Raw genomic sequence first — 15,649 nt, 5'->3', positions numbered from 1 at the left:
TTTATAACCTCATCTGAGCTCCAGCTGTCCTTCCATTTTTCTTCTGGCACAGGAAGGAAGGAAGGAAGGGCATTCCCCACAACTGCCAAAAGTTTTTTTTTCATGTGATACCATGAAAGACCAGTAGGATGGAAATTAATGCTAAGCAGAAGTTCCAAATGATCAAGTGGAAAGTAGAAGAAATTTGTATATAGTAGGGGTGTGTGTGTGTGTGTGTGTGTGAGAGAGAGAGAGAGAGAGAGAGAGTTGTTTCAGGGTTCATCTTGTGTCAGATGTATGGATGTATACTAAGAGCATGGGGCATATGCCCAGGATTCACACATCACAGGGTCTTCGCATCCTGGACCTCTTTCCTGCCACTGAGTAGTCCCTTGGTAGTTCCTGATGCCACCACCACTTACAGTATTTTCCAGGTTGTGCCTCAGCTGACATTGTCCTCCTAACCCTGAATGTCAGTCCTTTGAGGAAAGCCAGATCAGGAAAAAGTGCAAGGATTATAGGAATACTACCCTAACAGTATCTTGAAAGCCTGCTGGTTTCCCTCTGCCCTCTCTTCCATCAAATAGAATCAAGGCAGGGTTATATTGAGTCCCTTTCTCATGCCTTCTCCATTTCTAGGAGTAACTTGTATTTTATTCTTCCTTACTTGTTCCTGCCTTACTTTTTTCAAGGTTATATCCCCATTCCTCTACCCAAAGAGACTGCCCCCTCATAATCTATGCTGCTTTTCTGGTAATTAAAAGGTAACATAATGAAAAAGTGAAATGATTTCAATAGTGCTACTACCTGGTTGAATATTGTAAAGGTCTGCGACTTGAAAATTCAGCCTTTCTGCTCAACTCCCCTCCCCCACATTTGATAGCGATTAATCTCAGAAAAGCTAAATAAAATCAAAGTACGTATGTTTTTAAAAAGATAAAATGTGGTGCAGTGGTAGTCTGGAACAAATTTCTCAGACTCTCCAGAAAGCTAATCTTCCCACTTTTCCTCTCCCGTAAAAGAAAGAATCCTGTTTTAATTCCACCTGTGCTCATTCAAGGCTATTTTCATACAGTAGACAGTGTAGCAGAAAAGCTATGGCACTAAAAGCAATACCCTTTTTGAGCCTAAAAAACAGGAATATTATATACTGGGTTTTTTTTCCCCTTAAAAACAGTGTAGCCCAAATCCTTTCTTAGATTATACCAAGAAAAATGACAGCTGCGTGTCTTTTGTGTTTGAATCCAAGTCTAAGTCTTTATCTGCTGTTAAATGTAGTTCAAATTAGGCTGTACAAAGAGCCACTTTTAATCGCTTAGGTTGTAATTACATGTGAGTCAAAGATACAAGGAGGGCTATATATAGTTACATACAGCAGTCGTGAGCAGTTGTTCCAAACTGGAGAGTGGAATAGGTAAGGCACATATTCATACATTTTACTTCCAGCTACAGCAGGGAGAGAAACCTGCCCAAGGAAACTGAGGAAGGGTCATCGGATGAAACACTGACAGTGGCTGGTCAGGGAATCCAATTCTACCGATACACACACGCGTCTATTCCCCCTCTCTTTTTCTGAAAAGCCGGAAAGGCGAGTGATTGCCTCAGAGCTTGGCAGGCGGCCAGGCTCTCTTTTTAACCTCCCCAAGCGTTTCGTACAGAAATCGGCCGGCGGCCGGGCGACTGGACAGAAGGCCACAGCAATCTTTGCCTTCATAACGACCGGCAGCCGGCCGAAGCGACGGGCTCCATCCGCGCCGGCATAGGACACGTGCGAGCGTTTCCCAATAGCTGGAGAGCGGGGAGGGCGCCCCGCCAAGGCTCTTCCTAGAGCGGCCCCGGCGGTCGCCGCGCCTGGGGCTGGAGTGACGCATGTCGCGTCGGAGCAGAAACGCGGAAGAGAGAGGAGCCTGCGAAGTGTCAGCTGGGGTTGGTTGAAAGTGCGAGGCAGCTGAGGCGGCGAGGCAGTTGCGTGCGGGAAGTTGGTAAGAACGGCGTCGTCCTTGGCTTGCTTTCTCCTCACTCCTTGCCCAACTTTCTCCCCCCCTCCTCCAGCCTGTAAAAAACGAATGGCGCTCCTTTTGACATGATGGCTCTTCTCTCCCCGGTCTTTTAACTCGGGGGCACGCGGTGTATCCCCCGGGAGCACGTTGACACGGGAGCGCCTTGCTCCGTGTTGCCGTTCTTTCTGCGGGGACTTCGGCGCCCGAGTCGGTGGCTTTTAGGGCGGCCGAGGGGCGTCTTGGGGGCTCCGCTTCCGTCGGGGAAGCATGAGAGGCCCCAGCGAAGCGTTCCTTCCTCGCCGACCTCCCTGCTGCCTCCGGGTCCTCATTCGCGGCCCTGATTCTCCGCTGCGCCAGCAACTCTCGGGAACCGGGCGCCACCGCGTGCCGTTTGGAGCCCCCCGACCGAGTAGCGTCTAGCGCTCGGTGCCGTTGTCTGCCGGGCGAGGGCGAGACGCAGCTGCCGAGGCGAGCAGGGGAGTCTGGAAGAGCACCGCTAGACTGCCGCTTGGAGCCCGAAGCGATGCTCTGCTCGCTGCAGGGCTCCTACTCCGGCGGAGAAGGACACAATTATGTCCGCTGAGGAGCTTAACGCTACCACTTTGAAGGATGCTCGGTTGAAAGACCTGCTTTTGCACAGAGGTATTCTGGCGTCCCTCTCTTTCTCGCGTAGTTCTTGCTTTGTAATTTCTTCTGAAGGTTACTTTTAATTGTACCCGTGCCTCATTGCTTACACTTTCTCTCGTAATTATTTCTCTCTGTGTAGTTTATAAACATATGGGCAACATGCTGCCCCGTCTCGGTACCTCCTCACTCAGAAATGGGCAGTGTGGTGTCTCCTTACGCGATGGACTTAACTGCCCATCAGGCCAGACGGCATGACCAAGGGCAAGGAACATGGGGGATGTTTCCCAGACTGTCTGGAGGGCACCAGGTTGCTTTCCTCTGGCCTAACAGATCATTTCAGTCAGCCCTGCTTACAGTCAGGGCAGAATAATAATAATAATAATAATAATAATAATAATAATAATAATAATAATAATAATATACTTTCTCCCTCTAGTGCATGCTTATAGGTGATGATATCTATGTATAGCAAAGGGTTATATTTATTATAGACTAATGAGCAGGACAAGCATGTTTTAGAATAATATCAAAGTGAGGATCTTAAGGAATTCTCTTGATTTGTATCTTTGGACTTTAATTGATTTACTTTTTTATTTTCAGCTTCACTTTTTTCTGTGTACCCAAAGGCTACTGGATATTTTAACAAATCTCTGTAATATGCCAGTCTTTTATAACATTGTTGCTTTAATGAGAAATTGTTCACAGTCAGAATAAGTTTTTGCACTTAGCAGATACCCACTAATGTTCCCTTACTGAATGGATCATTGTGAGATTGATAAGAAGAAAGGGGAGAAAGAACCAAAGCCATCTCTTTATAGTTTGCAAAACAAATTAAGTATTTTGTTACCCAAATTTTCAGAGTGGAGACTCTCTTCCTCCCTCCCTGCACCTACAATTAAATAACTTTTGGGGCATCATTGTAATGCTCAGAGAAAAAGAGGAATTGTTTTTTTGTAAAAAGAGGAAATGCTCTTCTGTAAAAATATGCACAGCCCTTGATTAAGTTTAGAAAACTACACTTTTGGCAGATGCAGAAGTAGTAGCATTCCAGCCATCACTGCATTCTAGGAAAGCCTAAATCAACAGTACTAAATTTATTCATGTCTGTTTCACAATAATGCAATTGGGTCAACTGTTGGGTTATTGGCCCTTGAAGTAGTTAATATTCAAAAATCCTTTAGTTCAGGAATAGTTGCTTTTAAAACTGAAATTTGTTTTCTAGCAGAAGGAAGAGAACTCACAGGACACAGAATCAAAGAGAACATTCTGTACCTTCCTGTCACTAATTAGAAGTACAAAGACCTGAAGAAAAATAAAATGTACAGTTGCATATAGAGTTTTTGAGGGAAGCAGAGGAGATCTGTAATTGGCTAAATTAAAATTGTATCTAGCTAGTACTGTTCATTGTGAGGAAGTAGTTTGTAAAGCAAAAAAGGATAAATGATTAGTATATTTTCTTCAATTGCATAACAAAATTCTTTTAATCTTAAAAGTGTAAATAACACAGTATGTAAGTAATAAGATTTCCTGCACAGTTTTGTCTATTTAAGAAGTGTAACTTAGAACATGTGCCCTTACTGGAAATGTTATTAGGTTCTGTCACTAACCCATTTATACATTTTTGATATTAACAGAGAAGAGGAAGTTGACCAATACTCTTTTTAAAAGTGTTATTCTTCCCCAAATCATTGGAAATAATACTGAATGCAAGAAAAATACTTACTTTACTACATGTTATACTTTTAAAAGTTTTACATCTACCTGGCCTAACTTGTAAGAAAAGAAATGCTGATACACTCTTATCTGTGCTTTTATGTAATTATTTTTAGAAATAATTGGAATGTTTTGCAATCTGAATTTCATATTCCTTCTGTGAAACTGAATGTTTTTGTGAATTACAGAATTTATTGCAAGAGATTATAATCATTAGCATGTTAGCAAATTGTGCATTTTGCCTTTGGTTCACCATTCCCATTACAGGGTATATATTGGCAATGGTCAAAGGCATGTTTTGGTTGAAATATGACTGAATTCTAGCTTATATGTGGGCAGCTGAAGACTTGAATTTTGAAGAGTTCTTACACACACAGACAAGTACATTATCTGTCATTGATGTGCTTTTTTTTCTGTTAATTTGAACAGCTAAAGGTGTGATCCTTCAAGATTAATGATGCGACAGGTTTGTCCCAAAGTGCCATCATTTTAATTGATGCTGTAATTGAATCTGAGGCGTGTAAAGCAATTATCATGTCTTCCAAAAGGAAAACATTTATAATACCCATGGGCATTTTTTTTTAATCTTTAAGACTTTTGGGGGGCATTGCGACTTTGAAAAACTACAGTGACTTTCTAGGTTAATCTCTCATCACCATGGTTTCACTGAAATACGAAAACAAAAAAAAAAGCATAGTGATATAAGCAAAGGCAGTCCCTGTTCATTTTTTTTGTTATTACCTTTAATGAGAGCTTTGCATATTAAGGATTTGTTTTTGTTTTTTTAACTCAGTCCTTCTGGTTATTAACTTCCATTATAAAATGATAGCCGGAGTAGCTGTTTACACATATGAGTATAAGAGCACTAATGATACCATGATGATGGTTTTCTTCTGTGACCTGTTCTGGATTTTTTAAAAAAATTAGTAATATGTAGTACTTAATTAGTGAATGTTACATAGCCAGAGGATAATCTTTAGAACTATATGTGGAAACATTTGTGTGAAGACTGCATTTCTTTGCCTTGAACATAGTATATCAGCTTTAGCTATTGTTCCTCTCTTCTTATAGCATGAGGTATATGACCTGTTGCAATAATAAATAGTATTATTTTTAATATCTGTATCTTTTTATTTCTGCCTTGAAGGATATGTCTTCGCAGGGTCCTAATATTGGTTTACTTTTTAGTGTGTTCACTATGTACTTTCTAAATGCAATAAGAATTGTATATCTAGATGATGCATCAAGTATCTCATAACAGTTAAGCTTTTTTATATTTTATTACATCCTTGATCTAGATCTGTTTCCTTAATTACCCCTGAGGTCTACACGTGATGAAATCACTTTCAAAAGAAGTCATATTTACACTGAACTGTGAGATATGTACTGTTACAGTTCTAAACTCAAAGCTGGTGGAAACTGTCTTCTAAACTATGGAGGGGAGCAAATCTCCAATAGTGAAGACATAAACATCTCATCACTACTATTCCATTGCTATTCAATGCTTAACTATCCATAAACAATTTATTTTTTTTCTTCATCTTGGGAACATTTTTATTACTGTAAAGGGTATAATTTTTTCTTTGACACAGTCTGCAATTTATATGTATCAGCAAATATTGATCTATTGGGGCTTTGTACCTCTGGTTTTGGTTTTTTACATGCTGTTTGTTTGTTTGTTTGTTTGTTCTGGCTTAAAATGATATTTTTTTTCTTTTCCCTACAGCGGAACTAGAATTTATTCAGATTATCATCATCATTGTGGTGATAACTGTTATGATAGTAGTAATCATCTGCTTGCTGAATCATTATAAAGTGTCAACACGGTCCTTCATCAGCCGTCAGAGCCAAAGCAGGAGGCAAGAGGAATCTTTACAACCGGTGAGTTTAAATTTTTACATATCACTTACCTTGGGTACAAGGAGCATTTCTTTTGTAGCAGTTTGCTTAGTCTTCTTCACTTGGCACACTCCACATGTGTTGGTACTTCAACTCCTTCTTGGATTTATATCTTCAGTAGAACTAGAGGACACCTGGTGGCAAAAGCTAATTTTCTTGTTTATAGGTAGTTGATTGCGAAGAGAAGGAAATAATAGCAATAGTCTCTATTGGATCTCCATATTATTTAATCAAGTCTGGACTTGCACAGAAGGAAATGACATGTTTGGTTTGGGTGGTATTTTGCGTCATGCATGTTCCAAATAATCTGTTTCCTTTCTAATCCAAATTTCTGCATAGTCCTTTATAATGGATGTGCAGTCGGTGTTCACTTGTTTATGCCAATTGATACAGCAAAATATGTTGTTATTTGGGAGGTTTTTTTCTTGGAACTGATAAGTAGACTGAAACATGGACAGTGTTTATATATTAGTAATGCTTTGAAGGTAAAGATGAAGTCAGTGACCTGGTTACTTCATGGACATTTTCATGTTGTTTTCTGACAGCTATATGGAAATGGTTTTGCCATTGCCGCCTTATGTTTTCTTTTTAACTTTGCAGTCTAGCCTACAGCCTGGTCTTTACTAACCAGGCTGAACGCTGCTTAGCTTTCCAAGATTATCCAAGATCAGCTAATACATTTGCTGTTTTGAAATTAATTTTAAGAGGTATCTGCATTTTGTACAGCTCTTTAAAAGCTTTCTTTGAAATCTCATGTCCAGCATACTATAACCTACTCATAAAGAGACTTGGGACAGTCATTCTGCAGGATTCCTATAGGTGAGCTAATTGGAGAGACAGCGTCAAATCAACCGTTCAGCTTTATGCATAATAGAGGTTTTTGGTTTTTTTTAATCTCTATCCCAAACGAGGACCATCAAGAGAAGCTTAGTTACCATGGGGAATAATGTGTCTTATATTTGGTGCAGCGGATTGGATTGGATTGGTTTTGCTTTTGAGTGGGGTGTGTATGTGTGTGGAACAGTGGCCTACCAAACTGGCTCTTCTGCTCATGGCAAATTATTTATAGGATTTGGCCTCTATGAATAGAGTTTGTGTGCCTAGTGAACAAAGAAAGATGTCACTGTTACTAAGAACAGAAATGGAAATGACACTATATATGAAATAAGAAACTTTGCCTTTTTGTTTTAGCTACTTCTGCTTTGTTAAAAAAGTTATATTCTAACAACTGCTGTTTCAATTAATTAAGAAACGCTTGCAAAGGCTAGTTCATTTCCCTCTGGGACACATCTTGATGCAGGAGAAATAGGTTTGAGCAGATATAAATGTTTCTTTAAAAATAAACATTTAAAACCTATTTTATTGCTTGACTTTCCTATACAAATTTTTTGACAATGTGATTTCATTTTAATGGTTGTGTGTGGTTGCCTCTGTTGCATGTGTGTTTATTTTAGTGCAGCAATCCAGTTTCATAGGAGAAAATATGATTTGGAGCACAGAGGGGCACCTAGTGTCTGTGAGCTAATCCTTAAAGAACCTGCATCTTTTCCTGGACTTGCACAGAAGGAAATGACATGTTTGATTTAGGGTGGTACCATGTGTGCACCCATGCATGCTCCAAATAATCTGTTTCCTCTCTAATTCAAATTTCTGCATAGGCCTTTATAATGGATGTACAGATTCTATTATTAGGTTTAGATTCTATTTAGATTATTAGATTTATTTAGATTTGCAGATTAATAATGCTAAGGCTACTACAAACTTCTTAGCAGTGGAAAAACTCATATGGGAATCCATTTTTTAATTTAAAATTTTTTTTTCTCAATGGATTCATATTTGAAATAAAAATGTTCCCTTTGATTCTGCTAGAGTATAACATTAATTTTTAAAGGAAATCTGACCACTTTGAATAATCACCATGTGAAGAAACTGCCCTGTATGCTTGCAAACTATTGGCCCATTTAGATTCATTGTCAGCTTTGTATGGCAGTAATTTCAGGGCTTTTCATGGTATTAGGTGGTGAGATAAAGAGAAGAGGTAGTTCTGCAATGGGATGGTAAAGCAGCTATTTTCAGTAGGAAGGTAAAAGACAGGAACAGACATTCCCCTTAGCAGCTGCTGAGAATTGGACAGATTTCAGCTGACAGAGGAAATAGGGAGGGCAGGATGTGAAACTCCTCTCTCACCAGTCCTTTCATTTTCTTTAGAATCACTTTTTAGACATTTGTGCATTGAATCAGTGTATGACTAAGGGGATGAGTGTTCTGACCTCAGCCTTCCTCCTGATACTGTACTTACTAGTTTGGACTATTGCTGGATGTCTGTTTATATGAACGTCTGCAGGGCAGAAGCCTTCATACACAAGTTGTAAGCCTGGAAGCTTGGGAATGGCACATTGCTGATCCTACCCAGCCGTCAAAGTCAACCCCCAACTCCATTTTTCCACATTTGAAAAATAGAGTGCTAGGTAACATAATTGAATAGACTAAAAGGAAAGCAGTAATAAATGAATACCAGTAATGTGTGTTCCCTTTTTGTATGATATCAGTTTGAGTCATTGTATAGCACTATATATAGCCTAGTTGTTTAAGAAAACAGACCACTTAAAATTCTCATCTTGTGAAAATATTTCCCAGTCTTTTCAGATTTTTTTTCAAGTTTTCAGCAAACTTCACTCTAGCTCATTACTTTGTGTTTATGTGATTCTATATTTTTTCCTGAATTTGTCAAATATGACTTCCTTCAAACTATATGCTTAGAATAGCTTGTCCATTGTAATGCATTGTGAATGTGCACTTCAAAGAAATATTTTTAAAGAAATAAAATGGGTCTCTTCTCTGCCCCAAGGGAGAGCTAGACTGTATCTAGGACAAAAGCAGGGCTTTGGTGTACGGCAGTAATATTCAATATTTCAGACCTCTTGCTGCCACCTAGGGATAACATTAAAAATAATACTCTAATCCCTTTATTGGTGAATGCGATAAAACTTTATATATTACAGTAAATATATTTTTGTGTCTCATATATGCATTTTAAGACTGTTGAAAGAATCCAGGGTTTAGAAATATTAAAAAAAAGAATGCATGAAGGTCAGGATGTATACAATGTTTCCTTCATTGCTGCAGGAAATCTTTATGTCAGGATGTATACAAATTCCCATCTATTATAGGTGCCCATTTTTGTTTGTCCTTGAAAAGCTTTAACCTGTAAGCATCCATATCTGAAATGGGCACACCTACAGTGCATTCGGAAAGTATTCAGACCCCCTTCACTTTTTTTCAATTTTGTTATGTTGCAGCCTGATACTACAATCGTTCAAATTCATTTTTTTTTCTCATTAATCTACACTCAGTGCCCCATAATGACAAAGTGAAAACAGAATTTTAGAAATGTTTGCAAATGTATGAAAAAGGAAAAACTGAAGTATCACATTGGTATAAGTATTCAGACCCTTTGCAACAACACTTGAAATTTAGGTCAGGTGCCTCCCATTTCTCTTGATCATTGCTGAGCTGTTTCTACACCTTGATTGGAGTCTACCTGTGGTAAATTAAATTGATTGGACATGATTTGGAAAGGCACACACCTCTCTGTAGAAGGCCTCACAGCTGATAGTGCATACTGTATCAGAGCAAAAGCCATGAGGTCAAAGGAACTGCCTGCAGAGCTCAGAGGCAGGATTATTGCAAGACACAGATCTGGGGAAGGCTACAAAAAAATTTCTGCTGCACTGAAGGTTCCCAAGAGCACAGTGGCCTCCATAATTCTCAAATGGAAAATGTTTGGCACAACCAGGACTCTTCCAAGAGCTGGTCGCCCGTCCAAACTGAGCAATCGGGGAAGAAGAGCCTTAATAAGAGAGGTGACCGAGAACCCAATGGTCACTCTGACTGAGCTCTGGAGATCCTGTGTGGAGATGGGACAAAGTTCCAGAAGGACAACCATCACTGCAGCCCTCCACTGATCTGGGCTTTCTGGCAGAGTGGCTAGACGGAAGCCTCTCCTCAGTGCAAAACATATGAAAGCCCGCTTGGAGTTTGCAAAAAAGCACCTGAAGGACTCTCAGACTGTGAGGAAGAAGATTCTCTGGTCTGATGAAACCAAGATTGAACTGTTTGGCCTCAATTCTAAATGTTATGTCTGGAGGAAACCAGGCACCACTCATCACCTGCCCAATACCATCCCAACAGTGAAGCATGATGGTGGCAGCATCATGCTGTGGGGGTGTTTTTCAGCAGCAGGGACTGGGAGACTGGTCAAAGTTCAGGGAAAGCCAAATCGAGCAAAGTACAGAGATATCCTCAATGAAAACCTGTTCCACAGCGCTCAGGACCTCAGACTGGGTCGAAGGTTCACCTTCCAACATGACAACGATCCTAAGGACACAGCCAAGACAACACAGGAATGGCTTAGGGACAACTCTGTGAATGTCCTAGAGTGGCCCAGCCAGAGCCCTGACTTGAACCCTATTGAACATCTCTGGAGAGACCTGAAAATGGCTGTCCACCAACGGTCCCCATCCAACCTGACTGAGCTTGAGAGGATTTGCAAAGAAGAATGGCAGAAAATCCCCCAATCCAGGTGTGCAGAGCTTGTCGTGTCATACCGAAAAAGACTCAAGGCTATCATTGCTGCCAAAGGTGCTTCAACAAAGTACTGAGTAAAGGGTCTGAATACTTAAGTACATGTGATATTTCAGTTTTTTCTTTTTAATAAATTTACAGACATTTCTAAAATTCTGTTTCCATTTTGTCATTATGGGATACTAAGTATAGATTAATGAGAAAAAAAATGAATTTGAACGATTGTAGTATCAGGCTGCAAAATAACAAAATTGAAAAAAGTGAAGGGGTTGAATACTTTCCGAATGCACTGTATATACTTTAGTCCAAGGTACAGATCATATGACTGTATAACAGAGTTGTACAAATTGCTGAATGCATATTTATAATCCTGTGCAGGGTAGGCCCCAGCAGGGTGCCAGAAATGGAAACTGCTTTGGTTCTGAGAAATTGCTGTTCTGAAATTCTGGTTCTGAAGAGGAATTATTCTGTAAGGGTAATCTTTAGGAATAGTGGAGAGTGAAGAACATCACCATCCAAAGGAAAGATGGAGGAGAAAACAAACTCTTATTTGTGTTATTCACAAATGTCTTAATTTATATAGTGGATTAGGCAGAATTAATAATATTTTATGAATCATAATCCGATGCAAGCACCATTAACATTTATTTATTTGTAAACTAGAGTGTGGCAACACTAAATTTAGTTAAATTTTAAAATCCATTTGCTTCAGATTCCCAAGTTCTTTGTTTATATTATCCATGTTCACACATTACTAAAACTAGCACGCTTGTATACTTAATGATCTTTGCCACCTGCTGATTTGATTGACGTGACATCAGTTTCCTGCTGTTTTCAGGAGAGCTTGTACTTGTGTATGCACATTGGCTTTCACATGAGACAGGATTCTGCACAGAGTCTTAACTCATATGGAAAACAAGTCACCTTCATTCCTACGGATAATAACACTGATGTTTGGAGGAAAGCGGACATCACTAGATCAACACTGGCCAGGGATTATCCAGAATGGTCATATAACAAGCACTTTGAATTCATAATAGGGCTGTGAAGTACTTTGCATTCAAAGGGAAAAATGGTGTGATGGATTGTGCATGGTTGTGCACATAGCACCCATCAGAGCATGACTTTTTCCAGGATTAGACTACATCTATGGAGGGTGGTCTTATAATGTCAGAAAAATATGCAGCTGCTTTAAAGAGTTGCTGGTAGGTTCTACATAAGCACCATGCACACTCCAATGTACTTTTTGATGTACATTGATTATAGCAGGGAAGTTTCTCAACTAATCATAAACATTTACAGTTATAGATAATTTTGACTATAAACATTAGCGTTAGCTATTTTAAAAGGGAGTAGTGTGTATTTAATATATACTTTTGATCGTTGGATTAACATTGATCCCATTGCCCCAAATTCCTTTTTTTTTGTTCATTATTATTCATAACTTGCATTGTAGTAATAAAATTAGATCAGTAGCCAAATGTGAAAAGTGCCTTTGATAACCTTGTAAAAGTACATTACTAAAATAATAACTACTTCCTGTAGTACATCAGACAAATTTATCTTAAATGCAGAATCAATTTTTCAGGTATTAAATATCTGAATTTTCTGAGACTTTACAATTCTTATGACCTCCAGATTTGTTGCACTCCAACTTCCAGAATGCTGAGCTATTGGCTCTTTGATAGGACATTCTGCAAGCTGTATGCAGTCATGTCTAGAGAACGCCCTGTTGGGAAGACTGATGTAACATATTTCATAATGAAAGTCAAAGCAGAAGTCTGTTTTACCAGTAGTTTCTAACTCCTAAATTACATCCCAAGATATTACCTGTTAGATAGGAGTCAGAAAAGCAAATATTACCCCAGTCCAACAAAAAATGGATTACCTATCTGGGAATACACATACTCCTCTCCTTTGCCCAGCTTCAGCAGAGATTTTCTGATTCTTTAAGCCACTTTCTGTTGATGCCCATCTACAAAACTATGGCTCACAGTATAATCCTACTCAAAAGTAAGTTCTGTTGAATTCAGTTGGTCTTGTTCCTTAGTAAATGGAACTATAACTATGGTCTTAAGAAATTAGAATTTCAGGGGCAAGGAGAATAGAACAAAAAGCATATGCATGTAGCTTTTTTCTGGGACTGGTAAACCATGGTTTATGAGTTGAGGATAACAATAACAAGAATTGGGCCAAGGAGCTTGAATTCACTTTCAGATAATGTAGAGATTCATGGCATTTCTAGTATTATAAACACAGTAATTAAACAACCATTGCATTTCTAATAATTAAACCACAATTTTATTCCCACTGATTACAGTTAAGAATTGGATACAAATCCTATATTGACAAAATCCTGTGTATATGGAAGCAAACCCTTATTTGTACACATTTTTCATTAGAGTAATTTTGCTAACAGTGTCACTGTTGTAATCTTTGATAGTTTGCAGCAAGTTTATGGATTCAGGATATCATGTTTGTGAAGAAAAGGGGTCTTAACCCATAGATTCTTCAGCCAAGTAAACATAAAGTGAAGATACTGAATTAGAGTAATGACTCTTCAATGTCTTGTTGGTGGAAGCAAAGATCAAAGCTCCTTTATTTGAAATAAAATTATTTCACCCTTTTAACATGTAAATGGTTAGCTTAAAACTTTTGTCTATTTCCTGATCATATGATAGTAAAAATAAAACAACTATACAGAAATTGAGACATAGATTAAACAAGGAACAAGAGTATATAGTACCATGTATATAATACTATGAAATCTTTATAATAATTTATTTTCATTAATGTAGATTGAGTTTCCACAGTAACTGGATCAGAAATTTTGCACAATGATCAGGATCTTGCATATGGAATTCTTGTTCTTGCTGCAAGTGTGGGGGGCCTGACCCCACCTTGTTTACAAAAAACAGTTACTGCTTTCTAAAGGCTTTTTTTTAGGTGTACAACTTTTAGAAAAGCAAAAATCCAGAAAAATTTTCATACTCTGAAAAGATACCAGGGCCATCTCCAGTTGCATTTAATCATGTAACAAACATGACCTGCCAACATATTTTTTAATGCCATCCCCATGACATTGCTTTCATCTGTCCTCAACTCATAAGTGAGCCAGGCTAGCAGTACCAGTTTTAAAGCAATATATTTTGCTTTATTCTGCACCAATCAAGGGCAGTCACAAGATGCAAAAACCTTGTTAGACTTAGTGTGGTGACAGTCAGATGACTGTACTGACTTGAGAGAATGGTGGTAGATGCAGGATAGGAATCAGCAGTGGGGATTACTAATTGTAGATTGATTTATTCTGAGCAGAGAGCACTTCAGCTTAGCAGTGGAGAAAGGTCTATAGCCTTGTTAGGAGAAAAAGCTGTGTGTTTGTGTATGTAATTGAGGGGTGAGTTGCAAGAGCAGTTTAATTAAAGTAGATGATGTTAAACTAGATGATGTCAAAATTGTATGCAAAGTAGTTTAGTGGAACTGAACTCAGCATGGGGAAAACAGTGAATATCTCCTTGCCTCTCTAATCATGCTGCACACATCATTGAACAGGCAGTCCTCATGGTCTTCTATGAGACTTTGGAAGATCCCATGATCTTTATGACTTTGTACTGTGCCAAAGCCTCTGTTACACTGTAGGTTTCACCTTACACGGCAGAATTCATATGTAGAGGAATGGTGCTTGCTGCAAACAATTGCTGGAACCTGTGGATACTAACTCTTTAATGATGCCTCTTTAATGATGATATTGCACAGCAGAATTTCCTGTCCAATATGATCTGGAAGGGAGGGATCCCTGTTTTAAAGTAGTCTTACCATCAGGGGCCATGAAGGCAACTTTTTTCCCTTCTGTGAAACAGCATTCCCACAGGGATTACATCAGCACCAACCCTGTTGGCATTTAGGAAAGGCATTGAGACCTGGTTCTTCTAGGAGGCATTTAGGGACTGGTTTGAAAGATGAAATTTCCCCCCTACACTAAGCAATGCTTTATCTTATTCCTCGGTGTGGTATGATTAAATTATGTTATGCTTTCTATTTTGTTACTCTATTTTTTAAAATCTGTTTACTGAATTGGAATGGACAGTGCCTAAAGTCAGTTGCAATTGAATTATCTGATGAGCCTGAGTAAGAAATAAAAATAAAGCGTGTAGATTTAGCATGGTAGGCCTTAGTTTAAAACATACTCACCACAGAATCAGCCCCAAGCTATTATGGTATAAAAAAACAAAAGTCTAAAATATGTATGCTTAAGTAGAAATTATACACTAATGTTGAAGCAAGACATGTCAGGGCTGTGTAGCACTTAAATGCTGAAGATTTTTTTCTCTCTCTGTGACCTAGGAAGGGTGTCTGTGGCCTTCTGACAACTCATCTTCTCGACAGGGACCTTCAGAGGTAAGCCTCAGGGGCTTCAGGAGCATCAGAGGTTCATTCCTAATTTGAAATTTCAGTTATCTTGATTCTTAATAAGGGGGTGGGGGAGCCAGTTATGATATGGAAGTCACATGTGACAATTATGTTGCAGCTCTTGGCTTCAAGCATATAGATTTCAGAATTAAAAAGCATCACTGAAGGAAAAGAAAGTTGATTGCTGTTGTTGCATATTTATCTGCGCTTCAGTTTTCCTGTGATACTGAATTGACAAATGCTACAAAAAGTGCATGGAAGATTTCATGGGAATATGCTTTCTTATAGAATTGTTCTGATTTTAGATTAGTATTTGTAAATTTGTAAAGTAGTATGTTAAGACCTCTTAAGGAATTTTTCCCCCCCCAAAATTGTTTCAAGATCAGGTTTGGTGTGTGTGTATGTATGTGCACACACTGAATGTTGCATGTGTTTCT

The 15,649-nt window shown here is 38.7% G+C and overlaps 1 protein-coding gene across 5 annotated transcripts in view; it reads left to right on the top strand.

Moving 5' to 3' along the window:
- LDLRAD4 (low density lipoprotein receptor class A domain containing 4) overlaps window positions 1-15,649 on the top strand; it is a 322,441-nt gene that overhangs the window by 293,860 nt on the left and 12,932 nt on the right. For 3 of the 5 annotated variants that reach the window (XM_088130968.1, XM_088130967.1, XM_088130965.1), the window contains 2 exons: window positions 6,046-6,200; window positions 15,147-15,200. In XM_088130968.1, coding sequence (XP_087987094.1) covers window positions 6,096-6,200; window positions 15,147-15,200 — 159 coding nt within the window. In that variant the 5' untranslated portion in view covers window positions 6,046-6,095. Of the gene's footprint in view, window positions 1-1,643; window positions 1,962-1,989; window positions 2,622-6,045; window positions 6,201-15,146; window positions 15,201-15,649 lie in introns of those variants that run through there. The other 2 variants (XM_007422816.3, XM_007422815.4) reach the window with 2 other exon arrangements.

The sequence above is a fragment of the Python bivittatus genome, unplaced genomic scaffold (assembly GCF_059951505.1).
Source record: "Python bivittatus isolate LINGU-HERP-01145 unplaced genomic scaffold, Pbiv_v1 ctg000840_np1212, whole genome shotgun sequence".
Lineage (NCBI taxonomy): Eukaryota > Metazoa > Chordata > Lepidosauria > Squamata > Pythonidae > Python > Python bivittatus.
The sequence above is the reverse complement of the archived record's forward strand: the minus strand, read 5'-3'. Positions and strand labels throughout refer to the sequence as shown.